The following is a 15,245-nucleotide window of genomic DNA, read 5'->3' as shown; positions in this document are numbered from 1 at the left end:
TAAGCGTGTTTGCGTGGTATGGAGGAACTGAATGTGCTGAACTGTGTCAAGAAGTATAGTTTTTTTTCCCCTGAAAGTTTTTTTTTTTTTTTTTGTGATCATGTGCTACCGTGTGTGTGTGTGTGTGGAACGGATAGAGTTTTGCTAGATGCTCCAGCTAGTATGAATTTCAGATCTCTTTACTAAAAGACCAAACAATTGTGGATTTTTTTTTATATGATAATAATAATGATAATGATAATAATAATAATAATATATGATTATTGATTAAACATACTGCTATACATCATTGCAAACTTCTGCTATAGTCTCCGGTCAATCTTGTCTCAAGAAAAGCCAGGAACTCACCTCGCCTTACAAATTATCCAAATGAGTCTAATTGGGGAAATGCTTCAAAAAAGGCTGTACACCACCAATTGCAAGATAAAACACTGCTTTAATGAAAAAGTAGCAAATGTTTTGGTTACATGTGACCTCTCTAAATGCTTAGTTGAGAAAGGTCACTTGACCGAAATGTTTGCCACTTTTTCTTTTTTTTCCCCCATTCAATTGGAATCTTATCTCAACCCAGAGGCATGTCTATACTTTTTATTTCACTTTTACAAGTTCAAGATACGAGTAAACTTCAGTTATGCACTGCTGACGCTCTCGTAGGACAATTCCACATACCAACCCTCACCCTAACACACACACACACACACACACACACGCACACACGCACACACCCATTAATGCTATTCGCTTGCCTATAGGGCCCTCACCTTTGACCTTTGTAGGGGGTGAATCTCTTCTTTTTTTCTTCCAGTCTTTTCTATCCTTGTTCTTTTCTGTTGTTATTTGGTCTTTTTATTTGCATTTTTGATCGCCTTTGTAGTGCTGTGTGATTTGAAATTTCTGTTTCAATGCGTGTTGAGATTCCTGTTTTAACTAAGGCCAAATCTAAACTTAGCTTTTATTTGCCACGCCATAAAACACAGAAAAATCCCATGCAACTCTTTCTGGAGAATTTGAGCATGTTAACAGATTTGTGGTTTGTGTCCCATCATCCACTGCTCCATGGCTGGACGTAAGGCCTGCAGCACTACAGGTCAATTCAGAAATGTTTTCATCTCTAAACAATAGAAAAAGAGACCGAAAGGGGTGTCAGTCCTCTTCGCCTCTTTCATGTGGCTGTGATTTCCATTCCGTTGACCAATGAGATTGAGAGACTTGGTGGGACGTGACATGATGGGTTTAAATGGATTCAAAGGTGCCAAACAAGAAGGATGTTTTTCAGGAGTGGGGGTGGGGATGAGAAACTCTGTTGCGGGTATATGTGGTGAGTGTGGGTGGGATGCGAAAGTGTCAGGTTGGGGGATGGGTTCGGGGACGAGGTGATTGATCAGTGGGAGAGCGAACAGATTGGTGGTGTTTGTGTGGCCTTTGCCTTTTGTTAACATTTGTTGTATTCTTTTCTGCTCTTAATTTACTTGAAACACACTGGAAGACATGTTGCTTTCATCTTGAACTGGGAATGATACTGGAAGCAAACAAAAGAAGAAAGTACATACTCTAATATCTTAAGCAAGTGCTCCAAGGAATGGCCTTTTTTTTTAAAAAAAAAAAAACATGATTTCATTTGGTTCCGTTTGGCCTGGCCACGCTCACGTTGCTGATCTGTGTGGTGTGAAAACACCCTTGCAGGATATTCTTTTTTCCCTGATTGGCTGTTTTGCCCGCCATTTGCATGAGGGGAGGTAGAAAGTGAGCAAACAGCGCCATTTTCTTAGCTTGTCAACCAGTGGGCGTCAACCTTGCAGAGTTCAGAGGTCTTTAGGGTTTCTGGTCTCAGTCACCCGAGCAGAGTTTCAGGCCCCTCCCAAATAACCCCTGGCACTCATTTCCCTCCTTCATCCTAAACGCATACATTGCATCAGAAGGTTGCTGTTACGCCCCCTAGAGGTTCCAGAGTGCTCCAGTATGTGTAGGTTATCTGGATAACCGTCTCCTCTTAACTGTGCCATTGTTATGGTGATGGAGCAGTGCCATGCTGCAGTTCTCAATTGGACTTAGTTGATTCACTTGTTTTTCCTTTTTTTTTTTTTTTATCTCTCTCTGCATCTTTTTATTCACTGCATTGCTTTGACATTGCTTTAGTTACTTGCACTTCTTTCTTTTTCTCTCTCTCTTTCTCGACCAATGGTTTTAGAAGCTTCCGGGGCAGCTGGCATTGAACTACATCAGTGTCTAGTTTCAATATACACATTCAGTCTCCTCTCTCTCTCTCTTCTCTGCTCATTCCGCCTCATTTCCACACACGTCGAGCAGGACAGATGCTCCCAAGCATCTTTATAATGTTTAATCAACCCAACTATAAATAATAAGAGATTCCCGAATCAGATCACTTTGAGGTCTTTTCATTGACCTTACGTGTTCTGTCCTCGATTTTGAGATGATACTAGTGTTTTAAACTAGAATTTAACACTAGAATTAAACATAATTTGCAATGTTAAAAAAGAACTTGATTTATATCTGCTCACTCTTATGGCATGTGAAAGAATAAAAGTATTAATGTCAGAGCTAAAATGAAGTACCCTTTATGATGGAAGTTACTGTTCAGATGGATTTATCCCTGTTCTGACTTTGACTTTCACCTTTCCATGCTTCTCCTGCCACATCATTTAGATGTAGACAAGACCGGGACCTTTCTGAACGCTAGCCGCCAGCGTAAATCAGAATTTGGATGACGCTGAATCACCAGATGTCATTAGTGTAATTAGTTTTAATGTGATTGTGGGTGTAAACTTGAGAGCAGTTTTTGTTGAAAATGATGTCTGTGGCTGTGACCGCCCCTGACAATTTGTATTGGATGTATTGATAGCACTTGTTTCATCAAGCAAAGTTTGTGAGGGGAACCTTTTCTAAACTTCGTTTTCTCTTCATTTCTTCCTCTACAGGACCAGAAAACTCCAGATCAGAAACATTCCGCCACACCTACAGTGGGAGGTGAGTCTGGGTGTGTCCATGTCTGTTCTGACAGTAAGATCTTCTCAGTTTTTCTTAATCGACACGATGCTCTTCACCCAAATGTTCTACCGAAGTGCTTAAGGATGTTTTCCAGACATAGATTAATCCTAATCCTAGAAAAAAATTGTGTGCTTTTCTCCATTCATAGTTTCAGACAGTATCTTAAATTTGACCTAAAAAAAAAAAAAAAGCACGTACAACGTAAATGTCAAGTCGTTTCAACATTTTATTTTACATTGGTAAAATATATGAAAGCCAATCTGATGCCAACTGGGTTGTAAAATGTGGGGGGAAAAAATTATATGATGAAATTAGTCCTGTTATCAATATCATACACAAAATACATGGCTGTTAATTTAGTTTGAGACGAGCTTTAATACAGAGTTACTAAAAAAGTTTAAGGAGTTTTATGGAAAATTAACCTACAAATGGCTTACTTATACCTGTCTGCACATTCTGCCAGAATACGAGAAAGCATTTTAAGATTGTTTACATTTACTTGAGAAGGTGAATGACTTAAGATGTTCAGTTTTGTTTTCTGCAAAAAATTCAAAAATGTCATATTAAATGAGTTTATGCTTAAAACAAGAAAATCACTGTCTGCACATTTTGTTGAAATACGAGAAAGTGTTTCAATATCACACAAAAAAATCAGCCTCTTCCAAAAAGAAACCTGAAACAGCTTTTTTAAAATGTAAATGTTCTAATACTTATGTGGACAAAACTGCATCTTAATAATTACATCATCTGTGCAATTCTGTCACTTTGGTGCAAATTTCTGACTCTGAAATAGCGACGTTTGAACTTTCCCTACATGTTCTGGCAAGGGCAGTGCCCTGTGTTGGTTTAAACTCAGAGTTTTACCCATGTCATTCAGGTTAGGTGATTTGTGTGTGATTATGAGATTACACCATCGACATACAGTGTCTGGGTTATGTGTTTGTGTGTGTGTGTGTGCGCACGGGTGTGGCACAGTGCGTGTTTTATCCGATGGTTGTTGCACTGCCTGACTGTTGTTCTTGCGGGGCGGGGTCTTTCTTGGCACGTCTCCAGCAGGCCCCACTTCTGCCAGCCACTTGTGCCAATGTCCGCCACTAGGAGGCTAAACCCAGGTGGCAAACACCAATCTGATGCCAACTGGGTTTGGTGTAGTCCTGTTTGACAGATGTTAAGTTCTGTATGGAACTTAAGCCTGTTATTATCATACACAAAATCACATACCTGATTATTTTCGTTTGGGATAAGACCATTTTTAATATGAGTTTGAGAATTCTGGGAGGTCCTGATAGTTTAAAAAACGTTTTAAACCACAGGTGGCTTGTCCTCTTGGCTACACTCTTAAAAATTAAAGGCTACAAAAGGGGATTTTCACAGAGATACCATAGAAGAACAAACAAACTGTCAAAGAACTGTTCTTAAATGAACCATTTTTTTCTTTTAATAATCTAAAGAACTTTTTCGACTGTTCTCCGTGGAACCAGATGTCATTAAAGAACCTTTGTTTTTAAGAGTGTAGCTTCATTAAACAAACTACACACTGGTACTTAGAAAACAGGGCTGATGTGAGTAAGTTGAGTCTCTATTTCTTTTGTGAAACCAATCAGTTGGAGCCTTCCTGAAAACCATTACAAATATCTGTTTTTTAAAATCAAGATACATTTACTTGAGAAGGAAAAATGTGCACAAAAATAATCCTGTTTTCCCCTTGAATTATGTTTTTTTTTTTTGTCTCATTGACAGATAGTTTTTCTTGTTTTAAGCATAAACTCACTTAACATCTTAGGGCTTCTTTTCTGAAAAAATTACCACAATTAAGTCATTTTGCTTCCAAAATAAATGTTTTGATTTAAGAAATATATATATTTTTTTTTTATTTACTGGAAAACAAGACATAAATACAGAGTAATTTTCCTTGCGTTCATTTCGTTCTGTTGTATCCATTGTAGGTTCTTGATGGTCTGCTTGCCCAGTATGGAACTGTTGAGAACTGTGAACAAGGTAAATTAATACCTGAAGTGTTATTTGTTTTGGATTATGGACATTGAAGTGAATACTAATGAAATAACACAACAATTTGTATTACTGTGAAAGATTAGTCCATAATGAACATTTGGACATGTTGCTAATTCTTTTACAGTATCAGTAAGTAATTTACACTCTGCTTCTCTCTCTGTTCTTATTTTTCCCTGTAGTGAATACAGAGAGTGAGACCGCAGTTGTGAACGTCACATATGGGACACGGGAGCATGCTAGACAGTGAGTGTACTTTGCCCTGCAATCTTAACTTAAAGCTTAAGTGTGTAATTTTTCCACTAGTGTCACCAAATAGAATGGAATTTTGTCAAATAGATTTCCCTGTCTGCCATTGGTCGGACAAACAGAAAGCCCCTCCCCAAACTCTCATCATTGGTTGAGATAATGTCAGTGCTGGTCTGGATTCTCAATGTTTTGAAAGCACCACTGTTTTCAATTTTTAGAACAAAAAACATTTTTTAAGATGGGATCAAAAAAGTATTTTAATACAAAAGTTACCCTTTTCAGCTTTATAAATGACTTGTCTTTGTGTAATATCAAATTAAACCTCCACACGCCTTCTCACTGAGATATTTTTTTCTTGTTTGAGGCTGACACCTACTGGCTAAATATGAGATGTGTCAGCCTGGATTCTTCATCGGATTAATTCATAATGTTTCTTAACCTTTAAGGCAAATCACTTCTATTTAACTGTGAAATTATCCATATGATTTAATCTTTGTGCATTTAATCAGTTAGCATTCATCCACACGACAGTGACATTTTCTCCAAAAAGACTGTCCGTTGCTATAAACCCTGCATTCATGCATATTATTTATGCATTTCGTCCCAAAGAGCTATTCAGAAGCTCAACGGTTACCAATTTGAGAACAACTCCCTGCATGTGTCATACATCCCCGACGAGAACTCTGAGGTCGACTCTCAACGAGGCCCAGACAACGGCCGTCGTCCTGGATACGGTCCGCGAGGAAACCGCCAGATGTCGCCTGGTTCGGGAATCCCCTCCAAACATCAGCACGCTGACATCCCTCTCAGGCTGCTGGTGCCCACGCAATACGTGGGTGCCATCATTGGCAAGGAGGGCGCCACCATCCGTAACATCACCAAGCAGACTCAGAGCAAGTGAGTGATTGACTCAAAGTGTGATTTTTATGGGAAATGTTTAATGGCATGGAACAGACACTAATTTAATTTAAAAGAAGAGTTCACCCTCATGGTGCTCCAAACCCTGTAAAATTTTTAAGATGTTTTTTTTTTATCTTGCTTGTGCCTTTGTTAGTTTTATTCACTGTCTGATGCATAACATTTACAACTCCTCCCTCTCTTCTCCTCTCATCTCTTAGGATTGATGTGCATCGTAAAGAGAACGCAGGTGCCGCCGAAAAGCCCATAAGTATCCATTCTACCCCAGAGGGCTGTTCATCGGCCTGCCGCATGATCCTGGAAATCATGAACCAGGAGGCCAAGGACACCAAAACGTGAGGGATAATAAGTTTACACACTTAGTCAAGTCCAGAGCAGTGATTCCTTACACCTTTCATTGCAAGTGCAGTATACACTACCATTCACGAGTTTGGGGTCTTTAAAAAAAAATCAGTTGATTAAAACTGACAGTAAAGACTTTTATATATTGTTACAAAAGATTTATATTTCAAATAAATGCTGTTCTTTTGAACTTTCTATTCATCAAAGAACCTTGTAAAAATGTATTCGTTTCCACATAAATATTAAACAGCACAACTGTTTTCAACATTGATAATAAATGTTTCTTGAGCAGCAAATCATCATATTAGACTGATTTCTGAAGGATCATGTGACACTGAAGACTGGAGTAATGATGCTGGAAAAAACAGCATTGCCTTCAGAGGAATACATTACATTTTTTTAAATAGAAAATCTATTTTAAATTGTAATATTTCACCAAATTACTGTTTTTACTGTACTTTTGATCAAATAAATGGTGAGCATAAGAGACTTTTAAAGTCCCCATGTGGGGACTTTAAAAGGGATAAACCTTCCCCAAGGGATAAACCTTCCCCATGGTTTATCCCTTAAAACTCATCATTTTGATCACCAAAATTACACATTTAAATGTTTTTTCCTGTGGAAAAAATGCATTCATGCCTTAAAATAGCTTGAATATAACTATATAACCCTTGCTTTATTTAGTATATGTTGAACCATGAATATTCAAATGAGCCCTGCCTCCACTCGCTCATACATGCTCGTCTACAAGTCGATGTATCAGAATGATAATGCGTTTTATGTATCGCTCTCAACAACGTTGGACACATAACGCTAATTAATATTATTAGCCTTTTGCTTGACTTTTCAAACAGCTAATAATGTGTTGCTAATGTTACACAAACCATGTTCCCGTTCGCCATCTCAGAGTCAGACAGCTCTAACAATCATCATCCTTAAAAATGCTTTGAACAGCTCAGAATGTCAGTGGAGAAAGACATAGTTCATCATAACATTTTATACATCATTCACCCGCTATATTGCTAAATGTACCCGAAAAATATACTGTGATAATCTGGCCTCTTGAGACTCCCCAGCTTCAGAGCGGTCATTGTTAATGATATGCTAAAGCCCGCCCCTATGTTGGCGTGATTGGCTACAAGGTAGTTTGTGACGTCAGAAACACCAGCGATTTCAAACCGCGTCTTTAGATCACAGTTTTAAAGAGAAAACACTCAGCAATGGTGTTGACTTATGAATTTGCACATGGTTTGTCTTTAAAGCATATTAAAAACACCATAGACATATAAACAACATTTTGAAAATTGATTTTCACCACAGGGGGGGATTTTAATTTTTTAATTTTTCTCGAAACCTTCAGTCCTTTGGATTGTCAGTGCTGGTTCATGTCTGCTCTCAGATCTTTATTAATAATCTTCATTCATTTCTGGTAGTGCTGATGAGGTGCCTCTGAAGGTTCTTGCCCACAACAACTTTGTTGGCCGCTTGATCGGTAAAGAGGGACGCAACCTGAAGAAAGTGGAACAAGACACTGATACCAAGATCACAATATCACCGTAAGCAATGAAAGGACATAATAAAAAAATGAAAGGAACCAACCAGCGGCCCAATTTTGTACTGAGCTGCCTTAACACGATTGGTGGCATTTATATTCTGAATGTCTCTCACTGCAGACTGCAGGATCTGACCCTTTATAACCCAGAGAGGACCATTACAGTGAAGGGCTCGATCGAAGCCTGCTGCCTGGCGGAACAGGAGATCATGAAGAAAGTGCGAGAGGCATATGACAATGACATCGCTGCCATGAATGTGAGTTTTCGTAAGATAGAAAAATGTGTATTTCCTTGTAAGCGTAACTTACTTGGCCACGAAACATGAATTTGAAGCCTAATCTGAATCTACATTTGCCTTTTCATCCAGCAACAGACTCACCTGATCCCTGGACTAAACCTGGGAGCCATTGGCCTCTTCCCGCCGTCCTCGGCCATGCCGCCTCCTTCCCTCGGAAACTCTGTGCCTGGTCCTCCCTATGGCCCTATGGGGGTACGAGCAATTTTCTCATTATTCATTATTCATTTCTAAAAAAACATAGATACTGCTGTCACATAACTAGGCCTCTTGTGGCATCTTTACCTTATTATGGTCTGTAAGCACAATTCTTTATCGGGGTGTTCACCATATGTTGCGATGTGATAGTTATTTGTTTTGTGTCTCTCTACAGGCCGCTGAACAGGAGACCGTCCACGTGTACATCCCAGCCCAAGCCGTGGGAGCCCTTATTGGCAAGAAGGGACAGCATATCAAGCAGCTAAGCCGTTTTGCTGGAGCGTCTATTAAGGTAACTTTTATGAAAATGCATTGTGGTTGATCTCTTCGGGTTCCCATGCTTCCAGATTTTTTTTTTTACTTGAACCTTCCTAATGCATTTAAAAACTGTAAATACACCTTTTGCATTCCAGGGTCTGTTTGGACCCGGTGAAACGTAAGCTTATAAAACTGTCAGAACTCAATGTTTTTCAACTAAAATCATATTGTATCTAATCAGTAACTTCTCATTGAGTGAATGCACAAAGGTTTTGAATGTTACCATGTCGTTACCATGCTATTACTTAATTTACCCCCCTTTTTATTATAAAAAAAGGAAAAAAAGAGAACATTTTTCAAGAACTATAGCAAAAATGTGATGCAGGAAAAGATTTTATCTGTATTTATGAGAAACGTTATTAGAATATATCGTTAGATTCAATTTATAAGAACAAAATTATAAGAACATGAGTTATAAGTTTTAAATTTTGGTCTATGAACTTTTGCTCTACAAATACATTGACATTGTCATTTTATTTTAATTTCAGAATTACTGTGTGTGTGTGTGTGTGTGTGTGTGTGTGTGTGTGTGTGTGTGTGTGTGTGTGTATGCGCAAGCATGTTTATGAACAAAATGTATCCCAGTGGGAAGGAAAAGAATGTGTGTGTGTGTGTGTGTGTGTGTGTGTAGGAAAGAGGCAAATTTGAGACAAATCTAATTAATAGATGAAAAAAAATAATCAGCATTAATTTAATGTGTAAAGCCACAGTTTCTGAAAGCAAAGGGTATAACAATGTGGTTGAAATGGTTATGTCTCTTAAATTTTTGTGTTTAAAAAAATCTGTGGAAAAAAGATGTGTATTTTGACACGTGTATGTGTGTCTTAACAAACTCGCAAAGTTTAATCTTCGTACTAAAAACTATGGATTTAAAAAACAAAACAATGATGTACCTCTTCTGAATCAAAACACACCTGAATGCAATAGGAGGACGAGATTGTTCACCCAAAAATGAAAATCCATCTATCATTACCCTCATGTCGTTTTAAACCTGTTGCAATCTTTTCGGTTTATGAATGAATCATTATTTTTACTTGGAGCTTTTCAGTGAAATCAACACACTGAGCTATTTTATGGATTCAGGATTTCAGATTATTTTATATGGACTACTTCTATGGTATTTTATAATACTTTATGATACCTTTGCTTACATTTTAAGTTTAAAAACTGCCATTCATTAGAATTGCATGGAAAAGAGTACCATACACATTCAAATGTTTGGGGTCTGTAAGATAAAAAAAGAAAATAAATGTTTTTAAAAAAGAAGTATCTTGTGCTCACCAATGTTGTATTTATTTGATCAAAAATACAGTAAAAACAATATTATTGTACACTAGGTACATTTATTAATATAGTTCTCTATTTGTATTTTAAATTTTAATAAAATTTTTCTGATAACAAAGCTGAATTTTCAGCATCATTACTCCAGTCTTCAGTGTCACATGATCCTTCAGAAATCATTCAGATATTCTTATTTGCTGCTCAAAAAACAATTCATATTATTATCAATGTTGAAAACAGTTGTGTGGGTTAATATTTTTGTAGTCACAGGTCATCTCAGATCAAATATTGTGTTATGTCATTTAAAATATTGAGGTTTATGTTCCCTTTTCCTGAAGGACATCTCAAATGCATTTTTCCTTAGATTGCACCAGCAGAGGCTCCAGACTCGAAAATGCGAATGGTCATCGTGACAGGGCCTCCGGAGGCCCAATTCAAGGTTTGCATGAATGCATGGTTTGCAAAGTCATTTCAGATAAAATTTTCAAAATTAATTTGTTGTCAGGAAGACCGTCAGTAGATACACAAGTCATTTAACAAGCCCGTTGTGTTTTAGGCTCAAGGCAGAATATACGGTAAGCTGAAGGAGGAGAACTTCTTTGGCCCCAAAGAGGAGGTGAAGTTGGAGACGCACATCAAAGTAGCAGCTGCAGCGGCAGGAAGGGTCATCGGAAAGGGCGGGAAAACTGTAAGTCATACATCATTAACATATATTGCTGATAGCTGTCAGATGATGACAGCTCTTTAGAGGAAGAGTATCCATAAAGTTACGCTTTGAAATGAAATGTTGGAGACCGATTATTACAGAGAAAGTTGCTTATTAGGGGTGCACAATATATTGGTGGCAGACAGTTTGTGGTGGCTGATTTTACGGGGTGTATGATTACATATGTTTTACCCGATGAATCAAGAAGTTCAAGACAGGGTTGCCAGATCCACGTTTTTTCAATGCATCAAACATTATTTGTAGCTCACCTCCCTTCGAATAATCATAAAGAGCTTTGTGCTTTGTTACTTCTGATCAGTCTCGGCTTTTAACTTCTGCCCATTTTATCAAGAAATATGAATATTAAAGGGTCCTGTATATATGGATATGTGTGTGTATTCCTGTGATGTCAAAGCTGATTTTTCAGCATCATTACTCCAGTCTTCAGTGTCACATGATCCTAATGAAATAATTCAAATACCGGTATGCTGATTTGCTGCTCAAGAAACATTTATTATTATTATTATTATCAATATTGAAAACGGTTTTGTTGCTTATTTTTGTTTGGAAACTGTGATAAATGTGATACAAGACTCTTAGGAAGAATAAAATAGAGAAGAAAGTTCAAAAGAAAAGGATTCATTTGCAAAATACAAATTCAGATCTTAACATAAATGGCTTTACTGTCAGTTTTTATCAATTTAATGCATCTTTGCTGAATACTTTTTAATTTCTTTAAAAAATATTAAAGTATAGGAATATGTATATGTATATATATAAAGAATCTCTCTCTCTCTCTCTCTCTCTCTCTCTCTCTCTCTCTCTCTCTCTCTCTCTCTCTCTCTCTCTCTCTCTCTCTCTCTCTCTCTCTCTCTCTCTCTCTATATATATATATATATATATATACAGTGCTATGCATAAGTGTATACACCCATGCTAAAGTTGACTAAAAAGAGGAATAAAAAATCATATTTTGGAAATTGAACTTAATGCCTTAATTTAAAAAATTAGGAAAAATCCAACCTTTAAGGACACCAATTTTATTTGTGAATGAATAATGTATCGTAAATAAATAAATGTTCTTCCTTAAAATACATGGTGCATAAGTTTGGACACCCCTATGCTAAATTCCCATAGAGGCAGGCAGATTTTTATTTTTAAGTATTTTTTTTAATTTATTTTTTTAGGATACTATGCATCCTGATAAAGTTCCCTTGGCCTTTGGAATTAAAATAGCCCCACATCATCACATAGCCTTCACCATACCTAGAGATTGGCATGGTTTTATTTCAGTTAGCCTAAAAGCCAGTTTGATTTGCATTGAGAGATGATCTTATGGAAAGTACCCCATGCCAATCTCTAGGTATGGTGAAGGCTATGTAATGATGTGGGGCTATTTTAATTCCAAAGGCCAAGGGAACTTTATCAGGATGCATAGTATCCTAAAAAAATAAATTAAAAAAAATACTTAAAAATAAAAATCTGCCTGCCTCTATGGGAATTTAGCATAGGGGTGTACACACTTATGCACCCTGTATTTTAAGGAAGAACATTTATTTATTTACGATACATTATTCATTCACAAAGAAAATTGGTGTCCTTAAAGGTTGGATTTTTCCTAATTTTTTAAATTAAGGCATTAAGTTCAATTTCCAAAATATGATTTTTTTATTCCTCTTTTTAGTCAACTTTAGCATGGGTGTATACACTTATGCATTGCACTGTATATATATATATATATATATATATATGGTTCCAGACTGCGACCATTTTTTGAGAATGTGCGAGTTAAAATTGTATGTGGTCGCATTTGTGCGAGTGCATGGTCATGTAGCCTACTACTCAGTTAAATTCACACATGAATTTTCCTGCATTTAACTTGTTTTAGCGCCCTCCAAAGTAATGTAGTAATGTAGATGAACTGCTTCGCTTGTGACAGGGCGCATGTTTAACTGAAAGAACGAGCAGAGAGCGAGAGACCCGGTCGCGCGCGTGCACTCTCTCTCTTCGGAGCCAGGCGAAAGTGTAAACAAGACTACACCGTCTCCAAACTAGGCGCTGTCTTGCTCTCTCTCCCTAGCACATATGAATCAAAATAAATCGACACGGTGGTAAAAGGTCGGAAGACCAAAGTTTCATGTGGAGCATTCGGAGATTTTTTCCTGAATTACCGCTGGGTGTGAATTGTGCTAAATAAGTTGCCTTATCTTTTCTGAATATCGTTCCGGACATTCAGCTGACATACAACAACGCTTTAATTAAACGGAAAAAAAAAAAAACTATCCAGTGATGAAATGTTTTCTGTGTTGACAGAAATCTTGGATGTCCATGTCCTAACTGCTGGGATAATCACACAACGCGCATGACACGTCCGTTTCGCTGAACTAATGACTCCTTAGTTTGAACCGATTCATTTTAATGAATGGTTAAAACTGATCTTTCCAACAGTGAACTCAGGAGACGTCTGAATCGGTGTATAACTAATCAGTAACACTTTACAATAAGGTTTTATTTATTACATAAATTACATAAAAAGTAGGCTACAGTTTGCTTACTCAAGCTTAAACTTAAAAATAAATAAAACCACTTGGTTTTTTTTGAAAAGCATATAACTACATTTTTCCACACAGTGCTATCAAGAATCAATAAGAGAATCGTTAAAGAATCGGATCGATAATCAGAATCGTCAGTGGCATTGATACTGATAAAATCTTATCAATTCCCATCCCTATGTGAAGACAGTAAAATTATAATCAAACATTAAAGAACATGCATGTTTTTTTAATAGTTATTTGAGAGTTAAAAGATTAAAACATTTTGCTAACATGAGGTCTTGTGTCACTGTCAGTCTTTTTACATCAGTGCAAAACTAGGGTATGCAGATTAAGACCACTATTCATCAGCATGCATTGATTAATCCCATGGTATGTAGCAAAAAAAAAAAGGTGCGACCAAATCATATGCTGGTGCGACCAACTGACAAAGTTGGTAGCACCAGTGCAACCAGTGGAAAAGTTAGTCTGGAGCCCTGATATATATATATATATATATATATATAAAGTCATTTAAATGCATCAAATTAAGCCAAAATGTAAATATGAGAACTTTAGTAATTAAAAGGAAAAATGATGGAATGTACTGATCAAGACTGTGCTGCTGATTTCATTGATCAGGTGAATGAGCTGCAGAACCTCACCGCTGCTGAAGTAGTGGTTCCCCGAGAGCAAACCCCTGATGAACACGACCAGGTCATCGTCAAAATCATCGGCCACTTTTACGCAAGTCAGGTGAGTTGCTTATCTTTCTGTATTCTCTGCACAAGTATACTTCACTTAGTTAGTGGACCCCCAAAGAGCTTGGTTGACATTTCATTTGGCTAGAATGTTACAAAAACTTGGCACATGGCACAGCAGACAGTGCTAAAATGCTGTTTTTTGTTGTTGTTATTGTTTCCTCTCTAGTTGGCACAGAGGAAGATCAGGGACATTTTGACACAAGTCAAGCAGCAGCAGAAAGGAGGTATGGGAGGCCAGCAGGGGCCCCATCCGCAGGTCGCGACTGAGCCGGGGTCCCCGCAGGGACTGGCACAAGAACCCAGGAGGAAGTGAGAGGCCGGGGCCGCTACCCAGTCAGACGGACAGACAAATGGGAGGACAAACGAGCGGACTGACAGAGAGAGAGAGAGAGAGAGAGAGAGAGAGAGAGAGAGAGAGAGAGTGACACACAGACCCAGCGGTAGACAGGGAGAAATGAGCAGCAAACTGAGAGGGAATTAAAAAGAGAACAAAAGACAAAAAAAAACATGCCTGAGAGAGAAAGAGGACACAAGTTTAGTGAAAATGAACAAGAAAAAAAAAAAAGAGTGATTTTTCTAAAGAAGAGAGATAACTAGAAAACAGAGACCAGATGCCAGGCCAGGTGGAGTGACTGAGGATGGCGAGGAGGTCTGTTAGAGCGGAGCGCCCTCTGGTGAGAGCTTTTATACATAGCCGCTTATTAGGAATAGGGCATAATGAAGGTCCCGCAAAAGATCAGCTACATAGGACCCTCAGCCATCAGCAGTCACTTCAAAATTTTAACTGTTTTTTTTTTTAAAGATAGAGATATATGTATAGAAATGTTTATTCAGAGGTATTATTAATGAAATGCAGTGAGGTAGAGATGGGAGAGAGAAAGAGAGCAGAGAATCAGTCCAATGTATTAGTGGGTGTGGTCACCAATCAGGTGACTTCTCCCTACCTATCAGAGATGAGGGGAGGGGCCAAAGTTGTTAACACTGCTCTTGAAGTCCCCCACGCTAAACTGTGGGGGTGACGAGATGAAAAAAAGATGAAAAAAATGAGGTTGTAAATATAATCTTCATGACTTT

The 15,245-nt window shown here is 37.7% G+C and overlaps 1 protein-coding gene across 3 annotated transcripts in view; it reads left to right on the top strand.

The window, feature by feature from the left end:
• Positions 1 to 14,677, top strand: part of igf2bp1 (insulin-like growth factor 2 mRNA binding protein 1) — a 35,816-nt gene extending 21,139 nt beyond the window's left edge. Inside the window, exons 3-15 of one of the 3 annotated variants that reach the window (XM_079879534.1) lie at positions 2,937 to 2,985; positions 4,953 to 5,004; positions 5,199 to 5,262; positions 5,875 to 6,162; positions 6,384 to 6,518; positions 7,959 to 8,081; positions 8,199 to 8,334; positions 8,452 to 8,568; positions 8,747 to 8,863; positions 10,535 to 10,609; positions 10,727 to 10,858; positions 14,050 to 14,163; positions 14,338 to 14,677. In XM_079879534.1, coding sequence (XP_079735660.1) covers positions 2,937 to 2,985; positions 4,953 to 5,004; positions 5,199 to 5,262; positions 5,875 to 6,162; positions 6,384 to 6,518; positions 7,959 to 8,081; positions 8,199 to 8,334; positions 8,452 to 8,568; positions 8,747 to 8,863; positions 10,535 to 10,609; positions 10,727 to 10,858; positions 14,050 to 14,163; positions 14,338 to 14,484 — 1,549 coding nt within the window. In that variant the 3' untranslated portion in view covers positions 14,485 to 14,677. Of the gene's footprint in view, positions 1 to 2,936; positions 2,986 to 4,952; positions 5,005 to 5,198; positions 5,263 to 5,874; positions 6,163 to 6,383; positions 6,519 to 7,958; positions 8,082 to 8,198; positions 8,335 to 8,445; positions 8,569 to 8,671; positions 8,864 to 10,534; positions 10,610 to 10,726; positions 10,859 to 14,049; positions 14,164 to 14,337 lie in introns of all 3 variants that reach the window. The other 2 variants (XM_079879533.1, XM_079879535.1) reach the window with 2 other exon arrangements.
• Positions 14,678 to 15,245: the final 568 nt, after the last annotated feature.

This window comes from Squalius cephalus (assembly GCF_949319135.1).
Source record: "Squalius cephalus genome assembly, chromosome: 1".
NCBI classification, from domain to species: domain Eukaryota; kingdom Metazoa; phylum Chordata; class Actinopteri; order Cypriniformes; family Leuciscidae; genus Squalius; species Squalius cephalus.
Note: the sequence above shows the minus strand (reverse complement) of the source record. Positions and strands in the feature narration are given on the sequence as shown.